General features: G+C 46.9%; 1 protein-coding gene across 5 annotated transcripts in view; it reads left to right on the top strand.

The window, feature by feature from the left end:
- The window catches only part of MLLT10 (MLLT10 histone lysine methyltransferase DOT1L cofactor), a 271,496-nt gene that overhangs the window by 135,673 nt on the left and 116,147 nt on the right, over window positions 1-19,676 (top strand). For 3 of the 5 annotated variants that reach the window (XM_075315577.1, XM_075315573.1, XM_075315576.1), the window contains one exon: window positions 5,682-5,813. The exons of the other annotated variants lie outside the window; for them this stretch is intronic. In XM_075315577.1, the coding sequence (XP_075171692.1) occupies window positions 5,682-5,813 (132 nt within the window). The remainder of the gene's footprint in view (window positions 1-5,681; window positions 5,814-19,676) is intronic. 5 annotated transcript variants of the gene reach the window in all.

The following is a 19,676-nucleotide window of genomic DNA, read 5'->3' as shown; positions in this document are numbered from 1 at the left end:
GCGCGGCTGGGACTTGTAGTTCGCCGGGGACTTCAGCGTCGGCCGCGCTTTTACGGCGGCCACGCGTATACTCGAGTCCCAGGCTTGCTTGCGGCCTAGTTTCCCTTTCTCCCGCCCTCAGCCCTGACAGGCAGGGGAAGGGCGGGACGCTGCACGGAACGAGCAGCACTGAGGGCTGGAGTATGATTTCCATACTCCACCCCCCTCACTGTGCACAGTGTGAGCACCTCGGCCACGCCCACGGCTCCCTCCTCTCGTCAGGACGCCGCAGCCATTCCTGTCAGCTCCTCCGACGCTGCAGAGAGGGATTAACCCTGGGAGACCCAGACACGGTCTCTGGTGGCCTCATAACCGCTTTAGGCGGATGGTAAGCAGCACCTGTGGTGCTAGCCCCATGGTGCTGTAGTGTCTTGATACATTATTTGTTTATAGTATATATTTTACACTGTATGAGCACAGTTCATTCTGGCTATATACCCTAGTGTGTTACTCAGGGAAAACAATAGCATGGCGCCCACAAAAGGCAGGGGTGCCAAAGCACAGGCTTATTATGCTGCCTGCGTCGCTTGTACGACCCAGCTGCCGGCAGGTTCCATTGACCCTCATTGTGTGCAATGTTCGGCCCTGTGACACTTCTTCAGCCAGGGCCTCTGCTAAGAGGGGCCCAGGGGGAGCCACCTGTTGACACTGTCCTAGTGATGGGGACTGAGTTTGCAAAACTCTCTGAGGCTATGACTAAGATATTAGAAGCCTTGCAGTCCAGGCCGGTATCTCAGCAAAGGGACTCTGTTGAATCATTGTTCCCTGGCCCCCCTCAGTTGGACCAACAATGTCCTCCCGGGGTATCTCATACATCCCAGACTGAGGGTTCTGACTTAGACCCCAGCCCCAGACCGACTAAGCGGGCTCGCTTAGAATTTCCCTCGACATCATATTGTTCAGGGTCTCAGCGGGGGGAATCTCTGGTTGATGATGCGGAGACAGCTGATCAGGATTCTGATCCTGAGGGCGCTCTCAATCTTAATACTCCAGACGGGGACGCCATAGTGAACATTCTTATTGCGTCCATCGATCAAATGCTGGATATTTCTCCCTCAGCTCCTCCGGCGGAGGAGTCAGCTTCTCTTACACCGAGTATGTTTCTGGACCACTCTGATTTCAGAGAGGCAGTCCAGATTCATCATGCTTGTCCAGATAAGCGGTTTTCTAAGCGCCTTAAGGATACACGTTATCCTTTTCCCCCTGACGTGGTTAAAGGTTGGACTCAGTGTCCCAAAGTGGATCCTCCAATCTCCAGACTGGCGGCTAGATCCATACTTGCAGTGGAAGAGGGGGCCTCGCTCAAGGATGCCACTGACAGGCAGATGGAGCTCTGGTTGAAATCCATCTATGAAGCTATCGAAGCTTCTTTTGCCCCAGCATTCGCAGCCGTATGGGCGCTACAAGCTATCTCAGCAGGTCAAGCGCAAATTGAAGCAGCCACATGCACGGCCGCGCCACAAGTGGCATCCATTACCACCCAGACCTCGGCAATTGCGTCTTACGCTATTATTGCTGTCCTGGACTCTGCGAGCCGTACGGCGGTCGCGGCCGCCAATTCGGTGGTACTCCGCAGGACCTTGTGGCTACGGGAATGGAAGGCAGATTTTGCTTCCAAAAAAGCGCTTAACCAGTTTGCCAATTTCTGGCGACAGGCTGTTTGGCGAGCGTCTGGATGAAATCATCACACAATCCAAGGGAAAGGATACATCCTTACCCCAGTCCAAACAGGACATACCCCAACAGAGGAGAGGGCAGTCGAGGTTTCGGTCCTTTCAGGGCGGGGCAGGTCCCAATTCTCCTCGTCCAAAAGGTCTCAGAAAGAACAAAGGAACTCTGATGCATGGCGGTCTAAGTCACGTCCTTAAAAGGCCACCGGAGGCGCCGCTAACAAAGCGGCTTCCTCATGACTTCGACCTCCTCTAGTAGCATCCTCGGTCGGTGGCAGGCTCTCCCGCTTTTGCGACACCTGGCTGCCACAAATAAAAGACCGCTGGGTGAGAGACATTCTGTCTCACGGTTACAAGATAGAGTTCACCTCTCGTCCCCCGACTCGATTCTTCAGGTCATTCCCGCCTCCCTAGCGAGCCGAGGCTCTTCTGCAGGCGCTGTGCACTCTGAAGGCAGAAGGAGTGGTGATCCCGGTTCCTCTTCAGCAACTGAGCCACGGTTTTTACTCAATCTTGTTTGTGGTCCCAAAGGAGGACGGGTCTTTCCGCCCGGTCCTGGACCTGAAACTGCTCAACAAACATGCAAAACCAGACGGTTCAGGATGGAATCCCTCCGCTCCGTCATCGCCTCAATGTACCAAGGAGATTTCCTTGCATCGATCGATATCAAAGATGCTTATCTCCACGTACCGATTGCTCCAGAGCCCAGCGCTTCTTGCGCTTCGACATAGGAAACGAACACCTGCAATTCGTGGCACTGCCGTTCGGCCTGGCAACAGCCCCACGGGTTTTTACCAAGGTTATGGCTACTGTAGTAGCGCTCCTACACTCGCAGGGTCACTCGGTGATCCCGTACTTGGATGCTGATCAAGGCACCCTCTCAAGAGGCATGCCAACGCATCCTCGACGCTTCCCTGGAGACTCTCCAGGGTGTCGGGTGGATCATCAATTTTCCAAAGTCAAATCTGACACCGGCCCAATCGCTGACATATCTTGGCATGGAGTTTCATACCCTCTCAGCGATAGTGAAGCTTCCGCTGTTCAAGCAGTAGGCACTACAGAAAGGGGTACAATCTCTCCTTCAAGGCCAGTCACACCCCTTGAGGCGCCTCATGCACTTCCTGGGGAAGATGGTGGCAGCAATGGAAGCAGTCCCTTTCGCGCAGTTTCACCTGCGTCCCCTCCAATGGGACATCCTACGCAAATGGGACAGGAAGCCGACGTCCCTCGACAGGACCGTCTCCCTCTCTCAGGCGACCAAAGCTTCCCTTCGGTGGTGGCTTCTTCCCACTTCGTTATCGAAGGGTAAATCCTTCCTACCCCCATCCTGGGAAGTAGTCACGACGGACGCGAGTCTGTCAGGGTGGGGAGCGTTTTTTTCCCCACCACAGGGCTCAGGGTACGTGGACCCAGCAAGAGTCCTCGCTTCAGATCAACGTTCTGGAAATACGGGCAGTGTATCTTGCCCAGAAAGCGTTCCAGCAGTGGCTGGAGGGCAAGCAGATCCGAATTCAGTCGGACAATTCCACAGCGGTGGCATACATCAACCACCAAGGCGGCACACGCAGCCGGCAAGCCTTCCAGGAAGTCCGGCGGATTTTGATGTGGGTGGAAGCCACGGCATCCACCATATCCGCAGTTCACATCCCAGGCGTGGAAAACTGGGAAGCAGATTATCTCAGTTGCCAGGGCATGGACGCAGGGGAATGGTCCCTTCACACGGACGTGTTTCAGGAGATCCGTTGCTGCTGGGGGGTGCCGGACGTCGACCTCATGGCGTCCCGGCACAACAACAAGGTACCAATGTTCATGGCACGGTCTCAAGATCCCAGAGCTCTGGCGGCAGACGCCTTAGTTCAGGATGGTCGCAGTTTCAGCTCCCTTATGTGTTTCCTCCGCTGGCACTGTTGCCCAGAGTGTTACGCAAGATCAGGACCGACTGCCGCCGCGCCATCCTCGTCGCTCCAGGCTGGCCAAGGAGGTCGTGGTACCCGGATCTGTGGCATCTCACGGTCGGCCAACCGTGGACACTACCAGACCGAACAGACTTACTATCTCGAGGGCCGTTTTTTCCATCTGAATTCTGCGGCCCTCAACCTGACTGTGTGGCTATTGAGTCCTGGACCCTAGCGTCTTCAGGGTTATCTCAAGACGTCATTGCCACTATGAGACAGGCTAGGAAACAAACGTCCGCCAAGATCTACCACAGGACGTGGAAAATTTTCCTGTCGTGGTGCTCTGCTCAGGGTTTTTCTCCCTGGCCTTTTGACTTGACCACTTTTCTGTCCTTCCTTCAATCTGGACTGGAAAAGGGTTTGTCGCTCGGCTCCCTTAAGGGACAAGTCTCAGCGCTCTCTGTGTTTTTCCAGAAGCGCCTAGCCAGGCTTCCACAGGTACGCACGTTCCTGCAGGGGGTTTGTCACATCGTTCCTCCTTACAAGCGGCCGTTAGAACCCTGGGATCTAAACAGGGTTCTGATGGTTCTTCAGAAACCACCATTCGAGCCAATGAGAGATATTTCCCTCTCACGACTTTCGCAGAAAGTGGTTTTTCTAGTAGCAGTCACTTCTCTTCGGAGAGTGTCTGAGCTAGCAGCATTGTCGTGCAAAGCCCCTTTCCTGGTGTTTCACCAGGACAAGGTGGTTCTACGTCCGGTTCCGGATTTTCTCCCTAAGGTGGTATCCTCCTTTCATCTTAATCAGGATATCTCCTTACCTTCTTTTTATCCTCATCCAGTTCACCAATGTGAAAAGGATTGGCACTTGTTAGATTGGGTGAGAGCACTCAGACTCTACATTTCTCGTACGGCGCCTCTGCGCCGCTCGGATGCACTCTTTGTCCTTGTCGCTGGCCAGCGTAAAGGGTCACAGGCTTCCAAATCAACCCTGGCTCGGTGGATCAAGGAGCCAATTATCAAAGCCTACCGTTCTGCTGGGCTTCCGGTTCCCTCAGGGCTGAAGGCCCATTCTACCAGAGCCGTGGGCGCGTCCTGGGCTTTGAGGCACCAGGCTACGGCTCAGCAGGTGTGTCAGGCGGCTACCTGGTCGAGCCTGCACACTTTCATGAAGCACTATCAGGTGCATACCTATGCTTCGGCGGATGCCAGCCTAGGTAGACGAGTCCTTCAGGCGGCGGTTGCCCACCTGTAGGAAGAGGCCGTTTTACGGCTCTATTACGAGGTATTATTTTACCCACCCAGGGACTGCTTTTGGACGTCCCAATTGTCTGGGTCTCCCAATAGAGCGACAAAGAAGAAGGGAATTTTGTTTACTTACCGTAAATTCCTTTTCTTCTAGCTCTAATTGGGAGACCCAGCGCCCGCCCCTGTTTTTTTGTGTACACATGTTGTTCATGTTGAATGGTTTCAGTTCTCCGATATTCCTTCGGATTGAAGTTACTTTTAACCAGTTTATAATTCTTTTTCCTCCTTCTTGCTTTTGCACCAAAACTGAGGAGCCCGTGGGAGCACGGGGGGTGTATAGGCAGAAGGGGAGGGGCTTAACACTTTTGAGTGTAATACTTTGTGCGGCCTCCGGAGGCATAGCCTATACACCCAATTGTCTGGGTCTCCCAATTAGAGCTAGAAGAAAAGGAATTTACGGTAAGTAAACAAAATTCCCTTCTTTCTCATCAAACCTCTCCATCGCCCGCAAATTGAAAATATTATGGGCCTAGAAAAATGGTGACACAAGCAATTATAATTTTTTTTTTTTTATTTTTTTTACAAATTTCAGATCATTTTTTAACCAAGTTGGGTATCACTGTGATCATTCTGATCTAGGGAATCCTATTTCCAGGACATGTTTGCAGCGCAGTGACGGCCATAAAGACAAAACCTAAAAAAACAAACAAAAAGAAAAATTAAAAATGTGGAATTGCATTTTTTTGTTTTTGTATTTTGATTAAGCAATTTCACCTCACTTGGAATTTTCTTTCCTATTTTCCAATCCATCGTGTGTTGTCATTCAAAAGAGCAACTCGTCCCGCAAAAAACAAGTCCCCACACGGCTATGTGGGTGGAAATATAAAGAAAAGTTGTGGCTCTTGGAAAAAAGAGAGGAAAAAAACGAAAACCCAGAAATGAAAGATCACCTGATACTTAAGGTATTAAAAGGCTGGATGCTTTTCTCCATAACTAATTTCTAACATTCGATGCCATAATATTGTGATTGAGAAAGGATGAACCCTAATGTGCTTTTTCCAGGAGAACTTTAGTAAAACACTATAGCGTTCATTTATAAAAATATATATCGTATAAGCTGACCCGAGTACAAGCCGAGGCACCTAATTTTACCACAAAAAACTTGACTTATTGACTCAAGTATATGCCTAGCGTGGGAGAGCTGCGTGCAGCAGCTACTGGTAAATTTAAAAAATAAAATCTATACTAATATAATATATGCCCATCCTTGTGCCCTGTAGTAACGTGTCCATATTGTCTCCTATAGTAATTTGATCATACTGTCCCCTTTAGTAATGCACACATATGGTCTCCTGTAGCAATGCGCCCATATTGTTTCCTGTAGTAATATGCTCATATTCTCCCCTGTAGTAATGTGCCCATATTGTCCCCTGTAGTAATGTGCTCATATTGTCTCCTGTAGTAATGTGAACCTGTCCTCCGTTCTCATGATGTCCTCTTACCTGCTTCTTGTGGACCGCAGGCACATGGACCCCTCAGTGATCACGGCCAGTGCATGGGCCACCGCTATTGTCGTCAGCACTTTACTTCTCTTGAATGCTTTGTGGCAACGTAAATCATTCAAGTGAAGTAAAGCGCTGATGGCAATGGTGGCCCCTGCATCGGCCGCGATCACCGAGAGGTCTATGTGCCTGCGGTCCGCAAGAACCAGGCAAGAGGACACAGTGTGTGTGTATATGTATATATGTGCATGTATATTTGTGTGTGTGTGTGTGTGTGTGTGTGTATGTATGTATATATGTATGTATATATGTGTATGTATGTATGTATGTATGTATGTATGTATATATATATATGTATATGTGTGTGTATATATATATATATATAAATAATATGCGCACTGTTTTAATTCACTCTTTTTTTGTATTATGGTATTAGTTGTTGATAGAATTTGGCACCAAAAAAAATTACCAGTCTGCTTGTGGTCATGAATTTTAGATAATTTGAAAAAAAGGAAAAGCTTCTTTCTTTTTTTGCATTGTTGGGGTAAGGGTATGAGCGCACCTAACGTTTTTGTGGCATCAAATACGCTGCGTTTCTGGACGGTAAAAAAACCTCTCAAACGCATCAAAAACCGCATGCGTTTTTTGTTCACTGCGTTTTTATGCGTTTTATCAGTGAATGCTATTTAAGATTGGTGAAGAAAAAAAAAATCTGTCATTTCCTGCTTCAATCTGTTATCCTTCATTCTCCACTAGTGTATGCAGGAGAGCAGGCAGCAGCTGCAGAACTAAAAGGCTCAGCAGCCTCCATCAAGGACTGTATGCAGGAGTTTTTTTGCCCAAAAACGTAAAAAAACACAAAAAAAAACACAAAGACATGGGCTTTGCCATATTTTTGTATGCTAGCCAGGTATAGCAGGCAGGTACGGCTGCCCCCAACCCCCAGCTGCCTATTTGTACTTGGCTGGGAACAAAAAATATAGGGTAGCCCTTTTTTTTATTTTTTTCATTATTTCATGAATTTCATAAAAAGTAAAAAAACAAAAACGTGGCATCGCCCCATTTTTGTGTCCAGCCAGGTACAGCTAGGCAGCTGGGGATTGGAATCTACAGCGCAGGGTGCCCAAGATTTCTGGGCACCCCCCGCTGTGAATTGCAGTCCGCAGCTGGCCCAGGAAATGGCGCTTTCATAGAAGCGCCATCTTCTGGCGCTGTATCCAACTCCTCTAGCTGCCCTGATGCCGGGTGGCTTGCTTGGGTAATAATGGGTTTAGGGCTAGCTGTGTATTATCAACTGGCCCTAAGCCCAAATTCATGGTGTCACGCCAACATTAGACATGGCCACCATGAATTTCTAGTAAAGATAAAAAAAACAACCCAAAAAACACAACACAGAGAAAAATATTTTTATTAGAAATAAAATACAACACAATTAATGACTCCATCTTTATTAAAATGAAGAAACCCCCCTCCGCTGTAATCCTGGGTCAAGGGTCCAGCGATGTCCAATACGGATCCACTATCTGATCGGTTTGCCGGAAAAAAGGCAAAGCGATCAGAAGATGTCAGGTTCAAGGACGTGAATCACATCATGCATCAGCTGATTGTACAAACGGCGTTTATACAATCAGCTGATGCATCAGTAGAAAAAAAAAAAAACTACACACCTCTGTGCAGACTCCTGTCCGATGGCTGCAGAACCTGCCGGTGATCAGCTGATGCGGTCACCTGACTGCATCAGCTGATAGTATAAGTCCAGCGGTGAAGCCGGCTTTTTACCGCCCGGCTTAAACGATCAGCTGATGTCATCAGGTGACCGCATCAGCTGATCACCGGCAGGTCCTGCAGCCATCGGACGTGTCCCGAGAGTCTGCAGACAGGTGAGTATGATATATATTTTTTTTTTCCTACTGTTCACTTTTGATTTCGCAGCTGCTTCCACCTCCCCTCTGGACATAGCGTAGGATGGGAGTGGACATGGCGCCGGACGTGAGGTGGAAGCAGCGGTGTCGGTACTGGCAGGATTCACGCTTCTGCATTTACCAACACAAGGAATCCTCTTCCTGTACACGTCACTGTACTACCCACCCCTTGCATTTATAGCTGTATTTTTAGTCATAGAAACGCAGCTATATTTGCAATTTGCATTTTTTCATTGCGTTTTTGAACATCTCATTGAACTCAATGGGTGAAAAACGCAATAATTGCATTTACATGCTGCGTTTTTGTGGGCACCACAAAAACGCAGCTAAAAAAACCCCCTGTGTGCAGACAGCAAAAATGAAAACTCATAGACTTTGCTGGTGAAGCAAAGTCATGCAGTTTTCTGAACAAAAACGCGGTAAAACGCCTAGTGCGCGCACAGCCTAAAAAGTTCCATGTTTTGCTAAAATATCTCAAAATTTACATACAAATTTCATGAAAGCATTCCAGGGGTAAAAAAAAAAAAAATGTTGATGTCTTCAAAAGTTGCAATTAATTGGTCGCGAACATCCGAAAAAACAAAAACCACGTCCGTAATGATGAATATGGGCTGAAAAAAAAAAAAAAATAGGCGAACGCATAAAAATAGAATTTGGTGCAAATGAAAATTGGGTAGAAATGCAAAATGAAAATCTTCCATACAAGTCTACAGATTTTTGAATGTCACAGCAGGAGAATATTTTGCTATTGCTGTGTTTGTTATTTTTGTTATAGTCGCATGTGAGAAAATCACTGGTGGTAATATCGGACAGGCTGACCAAACAATGATCCAAATAACAGGACGTGTGGGTGCCATCCGTATACATCCGTGTGCTTTCGGCCCTTTTGTCTGCAGAGCATTGCGCCTCCTTCATTGGAGACAAACTTTTTAGGAACTTTTTAATACATCGTAACGACCGCTTTGCCCTCTGTGCACAAACACATAGATTAGAAGATTACAGACATGTGCTACGAGAGAGTCCATTGATTATGTGGAACATCTGTGGGGTGTCCCGAGGTCCCGATTCATTATTTGGAGGAGTGATGAGGATGTCGGGCCCGCTCCTCCACAAATTAGAGCATTACTGAAATGAAGAGGTCTCGGTGACGCCAGCGGAGTTGAAGCAAGCGCTTGCCCGTTGGTTAGGGCTGTAAACGCACTAAAGGGATTCACACGGAGTGATTTTGATAATCTGTAAGTCCAATTTATTTAAAACCTATTACCCCTGTCTTTCCTGTCGCCTCGTGCCGAAATCCTGAGCCGTTCTCATTAATTATATTGTTTAGCAATAAATCTAACTTACCGTAGCGAGGTGGCGCGCATGGCAGAGCCGTTTCTTGAGCTTAGATCGATTCCTTGTTGGCATGTGTTTGCAGTAGTGCTGGCAGCCAGCCCCTCGATGGTGGCAGCGTGCCACGCGTTTCACACGGAGTTTTAATCTTTTAATAAAAATATAAAGAGCATGACTAAATACTAATTTGCCTCCCTGCTGACTTGCAAGTCGTCTACCACTTTGATTTAGTTAGCTCAGTGGAGGAGCTTTATCCAAATGTAGACGCGTTGGCTCTCAGCTGTGAGGCTCAGTGCGAAATGTACAGTAAAATACATTTCATTTATAGCACAAAATAGGGGGCAACTTAAAATGTCAGCATTTAGCTTCTTAATACGTGTCTTACAGGATGCACGGCGCGGACCACAGGGCACTTGAAAAAGCGGCAGGCGCACGCTATATTATTGCCTGTAGAAGAGCCATTAATGGCCCTAAAAGCTTGTATTTTTAAACCTGGGATATTCAATAAAGTTATTATTTCTGACCAAGATTTTTTTTTTTTCTTTCCTTTTTGTCACTATCAGTTTGAAAAGAAAAAAAAAAGTTATATGCTGGAAGCTTCATTATATGTGGCAGATTTCCTGGTGCATTTAAAGGGAATTCTTCACATCAGGCCGTTCATTGAAACTGGAAATCTTGTTTCCATCTTGGCTATTATGTGATGGTGACCATATATAACAAAAGAACATCAAACATTCGGTTACTCTGAACCTCTCAGACGTGTAGTTCAGCAGCAAACGGACAACCATAAACTTCATCTATTTATTTTCCCCTTTATCAAAATATCTCTGCATTATTCCTTCACATCAGATGGGATTCATTTGCATGTAAGATCTTTACAATTTATTAGTCTTTTTATTATTGTAGCTTTTTAGATTTAAATAGCTGAGGTCGCTCGCTGCCGCCTCCGGTCGCCTGCTGAGGTCGCTCGCTGCCGCCTCCGGTCGCCTGCTGAGGTCGCTCGCTGCCGCCTCCGGTCGCCTGCTGAGGTCGCTCGCTGCCGCCTCCGGTCGCCTGCTGAGGTCGCTCGCTGCCGCCTCCGGTCGCCTGCTGAGGTCGCTCGCTGCCGCCTCCGGTCGCCTGCTGAGGTCGCTCGCTGCCGCCTCCGGTCGCCTGCTGAGGTCGCTCGCTGCCGCCTCCGGTCGCCTGCTGAGGTCGCTCGCTGCCGCCTCCGGTCGCCTGCTGAGGTCGCTCGCTGCCGCCTCCGGTCGCCTGCTGAGGTCGCTCGCTGTCGCCTGCTGAGGTCGCTCGCTGCCGCCTCCGGTCGCCTGCTGAGGTCGCTCGCTGCCGCCTCCGGTCGCCTGCTGAAGTCGCTCGCCGGCTGAGGTCGCTCGCCGCCGCCTCCGGTCGCCGGCTGAGGTCGCTCGCCGCCGCCGGCTGAGGTCGCTCGCCGCCGCCTCCGGTCGCCTGCTGAGGTCGCTCGCCGCCGCCTCCGGTCGCCTGCTGAGGTCGCTCGCCGCCGCCTCCGGTCGCCTGCTGAGGTCGCTCGCCGCCGCCTCCGGTCGCCTGCTGAGGTCGCTCGCCTCCTCTGGTCGCCGGCTGAGGTCGCTCGCTGGTGTCACTTGCGGCATTGACTGACCTCAGGAGTAATAGAAATATAACCCCCTTTGCTAATTTAGGTTTTTTTTTTTTCGCAAAATGTATACATTTTCTGCTGTTTGCAATAAGCAAATAAAACAAGATGACGTTTTTCTTTATCAACATTCTATTTTCCGCCTCAGCTGAGACTGCATTGTCACTTCGGTCACACTCGCCACACGTGATCATACATGACTTTTCCCAGCCCAGCTCTAGTCTGATCTCATCCCGTCCTATGGAAATACTTTTTCCATTAGTCAAAAAGAAGCAGAACATTTGCTTAACAAACACCTTCATTTTGCTACCCACCGCCTCTGCTTATTTGGGTATAAACCACTGTCGGCAACAGTTGAGGTCACATGCAAAAAAGCAAAAATCCCCGAATCCTATTATATACAGAGAGGAGCAGGTGCACAGATCCATGGATGAAGCATGACGGCATCCGACAGGTGGTCATGTATGTCCTCTCCCATACACGCCTAATGTCACCGACCACAGGACACCATCATCAGGCCTGTATTCACATTACAAGCGGGAAAACTCAAAGTATCAGGAGAATTACTTAAGTCTTGGAGGAGTCTCCAGTTACAGTATGAATACTGCGATGCACTGCCAGTTATAGTCCCCAGGTACAGGCCAGATGGGGGGAGTAGTGCCATAGAGGAATCAGATGCAATCTGTGCAAGATGATCCTGACATTTGTGGAGAGGGAACCTGTAGATAATTATTGTATGTATTTTGGGTGCACTTATAATATACATATGCTTCACAATAGATTAAAAATAAAACAATATATTTTATTTATATTTATATTTTTTATCCTTTCTTTATGGCCGATACTGATTTGCTGACATCTTGTGCCAATGGATCACCTGAAGAAAACTGTACGGCTTTTATAATCAGGTTTTCTCTTTGTCCCGAGTTCATTAATAAGGAAAGGTGGGATCATTTTTTTAAGGATATGGTCACAAATACAAACAATGCTGTGCACAATCTGCAGCAAAATACAATGCCCGCGATAGATCTGATGCAGAAGTGGCCTTGCGCAGCAGGTTGTAAAATCCGAAAAGATAGCAATTTGCAACGTGAAATTTTTCCCATCGAGGAAGTCAAGATCTGTAATAAAACTGAATAGTGTCAGATTTAGCTGTGGATTAAATCTGCAGCGACAACCTCCACCCCCCCTCCCCCCAAATCCAGCCATTTCCCCCTCCACCCTGCTCCAAAAAAAGACATTCTGCAGTGATTAAAGGTGAACATTCCTATGGAAAAATACACATCCAAAATATGTACATAGAATGCGTTCTTTCACTTATGCAGCACTTTAAAGCAATAGCTTGGTTCACTTTTGCGCTATTATTCCCGCTTCTTTATAAGCATAAAAAAGAAATAATGGCAGTGGCGGAAGCACCCATGGCTGACACCAACAGCACATGTGTTCTCAGAGACCCATTTTATCTCCCGAAGGAAGAAAAGATCAGCCATTGGAGATCATCTTTGCAGAATCCTTCTCTCCTCACTTCTTCTGCCAAGGAGAACGTTGGGGTCATCACACATGTAGAGCTTTGGCGGGTTCAGCAAACGTTGGCCATGTCCATATACCTTGACTTATCGTGGGTCTTTACTTTCCTCATCATTATTAATAATTTTTATTTTTTCTTTTGGCAGTTTCTCAATAATAGTTGACGGAGACACTGGTTTATGTAGGTGTTGGATGGCTGCCTGCCTGGGAGGGGTTAGAGAGTCCGTTCTGCACTTAAGGCCGTGAGGGCACAAGATCAGGTTTTACCTCTTTTGTTTTTAGATGTTATTGAGCTTTAGAAATGTGGCAGCTTAACTGATATATTGCGCAGATGGCAATCCATTATTTCTTGCCCTTCTTCCTGCAACTTCATTCACGTGGAACCTCAAGAAAATGCAAACTGCTTCTATTGTGCAGTGTCATTCCCAGAGGTACCCGGGGAAGATCATGTAGCTGTGCTTATCTGAAAAGGCCTGGCCATGTAAGGAGGGGAAAAAGCCTCCAGGCTCTTGCTTTAAAAATGGGTTTGCTCCGATTACCATTGAGGAAGAAATGCTTTTCCTCCAAATCTCCTCAAGTGGATTATAAGGAAGCCATACTAAAGCGTGCTGTAAAGCAAGACCGCATGCTATTGTGCGGCCGGGGCTCTGCTTCTTGTCACAGCAGTGATGTTGTCGGCCCCAGAGCAATCACAAAGCCCGAGGGCTGATTACTATCTGAGACATTTAACATTTCAGCTAGATCTGTTGGAGTAAGGCCATATTACCACTGAAGAATAACAAAACATTTGCAAATAGCCATAAAAAATCCTGCTCATCAATTTTCTGAACCCATTATGTAGTGTGTATCCTATGGTCAGGAAACCTAAAATCTGTATTGGGTGTGCATTATTGTGCAACTCCCATAGAAAGTTAGTGCACACACCTCTTTATGGCTTTCTTTTGGGGACATTTTTAATCAGTCACAGACCCCTCTCCTCCCTATAGGGGGATATGCCTTAAGTGTACCTATTGGGAATACTACTTTAACCCTCGTCTTCTACCATGGGGTCAATTTGACCCCATGCAGATTTGTACACTGTGTGCAGAATTATTAGGCAAGTTGTAGTTTAGCGGATTTTTTTTTATTATTCATCAACAACTATGTTCTCCATCAACCCAAAAGACTCATAAATATCAAAGCTTAATATTTTTGGAAGTTGGAATGTTTTTTTTTTTTTTTTTTAGATTTGGCTATCTTAGGAGGATATCTGTGCAGGTAACTATTACTGTGCAGAATTTTTAGGCAACTTAATAAAAACCAAATATATTCCCATCTCACTCGTTTATTATCACCAGGTAAACCAATATAACTGCTCAAAATTTAGAAATTAAACATTTCTGACATGCAAAAACAAAACCCCAAAAAATTAGTGACCAATATAGCCACCTTTCTTTATGATGACACTCAGCAGCCGACCATCCATAGATCTGTCAGTTGCTTGATCTGTTTTTGATCAACATTGCCTGCAGCAGCCACCACAGCCTCCAGACACTGCTCCGAGAGGTGGACTGTTTTCCCTCCCTGTAGATCTCACATTTTATGAGGGACCACAGGTTCTCTATGGGGTTTAGATCAGGTAAACAAGGGGGCCATGTCATTATTTTTTCATCTTTTAGACCTTTACTAGCAGCCACGCTGTGGAGTAGTTGGATGCATGTGATGGAGCATTGTCCTGCATGAAAATCATGTTTTCCTTGAACGATACCGACTTCTTCCTGTACCACTGCTTAAAGAAGTTGTCTTCCATAAACTGGCAGTAGGTCTGGGAGTTGAGCTTCACTCCATCCTCAACCCGAAAAGATCCCGCAAGTTCATCTTTGATGATACCAGCCCATACCAGTACCCCACCTCCACCTTGCTGGCGTCTGAGTCGGAGTGGAACTCTCTGCCCTTTACTGATCCAGCCTCTGGCCCATCAAGAGTCACTCTCATTTCATCAGTCCATAAAACCTTTGAAAAATCAGTCTTAAGATATTTCTTGGCCCAGTCTTGACGGTTTATCTTATGTTTCTTGTTCAAAGGTGGTGGTTTTCAGCCTTCCTTACCTTGGCCATATTCCTGAGTGTGGCACAACTTTTGCTTTTTGATACTCCAGTAACGTTGCAGCCCTAAAATATGGCCAAACTGGTGGCAAATGGCATCTTGGCAGCTTCACGCTTGATTTTCCTCCAATTCATGGGCAGTTATTTTGCACCTTTTTTGCCCAACACACTTCTTGCGATCCTGTTGGCTATTTGCCATGAAACGCTTGATTGTTCGGTGATCACACTTCAAAGTTTGGCAATTTCAAGACTGCTGCATCCCTCTGCAAGACATCTCACAATTTTGGATTTTTCAGAGCCCATCAAATCTCTGCCTTTCCTTTGGCAAAATGGGTCAGAAGTTGCCTAATAATTAAGCACACCTTATATAGGGTGTTGATGTCATTACACCACACCCCTCCTCATTAGAGATGCACATCACCTGATTTACTTAATTGGTAGTTGGCTCTCAGCCTATACAGCTTGGAGTAGGACAACACGTATAAAGAGTATCATGTGATCAAAATACTCATTTGCCTAATAATTCTGCACACAGTGTATAACTAGTGATTTTTTTTTTCCATGGTACCAGACAAGGGTTAAACACTGATGAACTATAATGTTCCCCAAAAAGATTGAATGCCAGAATCCGAGACCATCTGTCCTAAAGCAGAGTCTAGGCTTGAAGACCACTACCCAACCCTGCTTTAAACTAGCACCATAAGAGTCCAATAAATTTGCCAATTTTCATTTCGGGATGGATGGTTTGGCTGTCCAAAAAAAAAAAATCCCAGCAGTCCCTCTTCCCCCTTATAGGTGGAGTGTCCATTGCTCAAGCGATAAAAGGAATCTGAACCCAAAAATGCGTTGTTTACGTCCTTGATTTTGGGCACATTCACTTGCACTTGTCCATACTTTGATCCGTTTTTTACATTTGCATGAATTTTGCTGAAAATTAGAAAAGATCATCATATTGTACAAAGAAAGATGCAGGGAATTACGGTACTTCATTTTCCAAGGCTCCTCAGAAGGAAACTGTCGTACCATCTTTAGGTAACATGGATTAAAGCTGTTGATCGCCTTTGACCTTGTTAACAAGGATGCAATCTGCGCTCGCTGAGTTTTTGGTTGCAGAAATTTCTGTACCAAAACTGCATCTCCTGGCAGAAAACAAACGTGTTTTTGCTGCTTGTTCGGTGCGATTTTGATGCTTCTTTTTTGCATGCATTTGAGGTGGAAAAACTATTAAAAGATGCTAAAAGAATTGGTGCATCATATCTGCAATGGAAAAATAAGCATCATGCACACTACAGTTCAGAATTCTCATTGACTGACTTTGCTGGCATAAGGATAGGCATGCAAATTTGTAACTAAACTGCAACCAAACATGCATAAACCCCCCCCCCCCAAAAAACACAAAAAAAATTGCAGTGTGTGCACATAGCCTAAGTCTACCATGTCACATACTTTGTGAACTTGGTGTAAGTGCTCATACACACAACCAAATTAACAATCAACTGGACAGTCCCCTCTTTTTAATGTGTTGGAAGCAGACAAAATGGGCAAGAGTAAGGGTACTGTCACACTTTAGCGACGCTCCAGTGATCCCACCAGCGATCTGACCTGGTCAGGATCGCTGGTCCGTCGCTGGTGAGCTGTCAATCATGCAGATCTCACCAGTGACCAGCCCCCAGCCAGCAGTGACGCGTGGAAGCGATGCTGCGCTTAGTAACTAAGGTAAATATCGGGTAACCAAGTGCTTGGTTACCCGATATTTACCTTGGTTACCAGCGCACACCGCTTAGCGCTGGCTCCCTGAACTCCTAGCCAGGGTACACATCGGGTTAATAAGCAAACCGCTTTGCTTATTTACCCGATGTGTACTCCGGCTACGTGTGCAGGGAGCTGGCACTGGCAGCCTGAGAGTGGCGGACGCTAGTAACCAAGGTAAATATTGGGTAACCAAGCAAAGGGCTTCGCTTGGTTACCCGATATTTACCTTGGTTACAGCTTACCACCGGCTGCCAGAAGCAGTCTCCCTGCTCCCTGCACATTCAGATCGTTGCTCTTTCGCTGTCAAGCACAGCGATGTGCGCTTCACAGCGGGAGAGCAGCGCCCAAAAAATGAACCAGCACTGTGTGCAACGAGCAGCGATCTCTCAGCAGGGGCCAGGTCGCTGCTCAGTGTCACACACAGCGAGATCGCTAATGAGGTCACTGGTGCGTCACAAACATGACTCAGAAGCGATCTCGCTATGTGAGAAGTACCCCTAAGGATCTGAGAGGTTTTGACTACTGCCAAATTGTGATGGCGATACAAAGATACAAAGGTGGGACGGAGGGGAGGGGGGGGTTTCAGAGTCTGTCCGAAATGCAGAGATCATGGTATGAAATGTTTACTTATCAAAAGGTAAGGAAAATCTGTAAGTTAGTGACGGAGGTGAGAAAAGGCTGCTCCTTCTGGTCCAATCCTGCAGAATATGTACAAATTGCTTGTTGTGTTACTGCAGACTGGTCGGAGCATCCCTACAGAGCATAGCTTATTGGCAAAAGATCGTACAATGGAGAACTGGACCATGCAACAGTAGATGAAGCCAGCCTGCTCTAATTATTCATGTTTTCTTTTCTACCTAGTCATGGCCATGGTACTTTTTGGGGAAAATATGGCATCCACTATTAGAAGACCAGCCTGACCAGGCAGTGTGATGCTGGGTTGGGAAAACTTGTATTTCTGTGAAAATTAATGGAAATCTATAAGCAGGTTTTTGCTATGTAATCTGAGAGCAGCACAATGTAGGGTGAGATACCCGGATTCCAGCACTGTCGCTTACTAGTCTATGTTGCTGTTTTTAATTCAATCATTGTTTCATAAGCAGGAGATTATCACTACAGGACTAGGTGTCTTGTGCCTCCTAGTCCAACCATACCCCTAAGGCCAGAGTCACACTTGCGAGTAACTCGCGCGAGTCTCCCATTGAATCACCCGGCATGGACTCTCACTCTCAGGACATGAGCATCTCAGCTGCATAGACATACATGCAACCGACCGCTCCTGTCAGGAGAGTGCGAGTCCGTGCAGGGTGATTCAATGAGAGACTCGCGCGAGTTACACGTGAGGCACTCGAAAGTATGACTCTGGCCTTACTGATTTAGCAGCTTTCTGTCAATATACAGTGTACACAAAAAGCTGCCAATCGGTGTGGGTGGGGTTACACACTGCATAACATTCTAAGCTTTGCTAAATCTACAGCATAGGAACAATGATAATTTCCTAATGCCAGCAGATTACACCGCTCTGGTATCTGGCTCTATTCCCCAACATCATGCTAATTCCTGATGCTCCCTTTTATTTCTTGCACACGGGGCATTAATTGGCAGAATGATCGTTCCTAGTGTTGAGTGAGTAGTTAACTATTCGCACTCACTATGCTGTTAGCGAGTACTGTCCGCTACTCGCATATTCGTTACAAATAGTGGGCACAATGGAAGTCAATGGGAAATACTCGCTAAGTAGCGAGTAACCTGAAAGCCATAGTTTCCGTGCGAGTAGCTAATAGTACGGCTTTCGGGTTACTCGCTACTTAGCGAGTATTTCCCATTGACTTCCATTGCGCCCAGTACTAGTAACGAATATGCGAGTAGTGGACAGTGCTCGCTAACAGCATAGTGAGTATGAATAGTCAACTCCTCGCTCAACACTAAGGGGTACTTTGCACGATGCGACATCGCTAGCATCGGCTAGCGATGCCGAGCCTGATAATCCGTGCTCCCATCGTACATGCGATATCTTGTGATAGCTGCCGTAGCGAACATTATCGCTACGGCAGCTTCACACGCACTTACCTGCCCTGCGACGTCGCTCTGGCCGGCGATCCGCCTCCTTCCTAAGGGGGCGGGTCGTGCGGCGTCACAGCGACGTTACACCTCAGGTGGCCAATAGAAGCGGAGGGGCGGAGATGAGCGGGATGTACATCCCGCCCACCTCCTTCCTTCTGCATTGCCGGCGGCCGCAGGTAAGGAGATGTTCCTCGCTCCTGCGGCTTCACACACAGCGATGTGTGCTGCCGCAGGAACGAGGAACAACATCGTATCGCCTATTGGTGCGACATTATGAAAAGGACCGACGCTACACAGATCACCGATTTTCGACGCTTTTGCGATCGTTTATCGGCGCATCTAGGCTTTACACGTTGTGACGTCGTTAACGGCGCCGCATGTGCGTCACTTTCGATTTGACCCCGACGATATCGCTGTAGTGATGTCACAGCATGCAAAGTACCCCTTAGGCTATATACGCACACAGCGTTTTTTTTGACGCTGCGTTTTTGTGCGTTTTTGGTTGTTAAAACGCACAAACGCATAAAAACGCACCCATGGCAAAAACGCGCAAAAAAACACACCGGTAAAAACGCATGCATTTTTGGATCTCTGCGTTTTTCCAATGCATTGCATAGGGGGAAGACGCAGAAAAACGCAGGAATTAATTGACATGTCTATTTTTTTTTAGCTCAAAAACGCAGCTAAAAAAAAAGTTGTGTGCGGACAGCAAAAATGAAAACTCATAGACCTTTACTGGGGAAGCAAAGTCATGCAGTTTTGAGCCCAAAAAACGGACCCAAAAAACGCACAAAAACACAGCGAAAAATGCACTGTGCTTCATAGCCTAATCGTTCCTATTCATTGCCCAGAAATCAGACAAGAGGTGATCATATGTGAAAATAAACAAAACAAAGCGGACGTCGATTGACTTTCTATATAGACAATCCGTTTACGGGAAGTTTTTCTACCCTAAATTGCTCCATTTTTTTTGTGCCTCCTTTACAGCCGCTGTCGAGTTCTTCGCCCTGTGGTTTAAGTATTAATATTA

The sequence above is a fragment of the Anomaloglossus baeobatrachus genome, chromosome 6 (assembly GCF_048569485.1).
Source record: "Anomaloglossus baeobatrachus isolate aAnoBae1 chromosome 6, aAnoBae1.hap1, whole genome shotgun sequence".
In the NCBI taxonomy this organism is placed as follows: Eukaryota; Metazoa; Chordata; class Amphibia; order Anura; family Aromobatidae; genus Anomaloglossus; species Anomaloglossus baeobatrachus.
The sequence above is the reverse complement of the archived record's forward strand: the minus strand, read 5'-3'. Positions and strand labels throughout refer to the sequence as shown.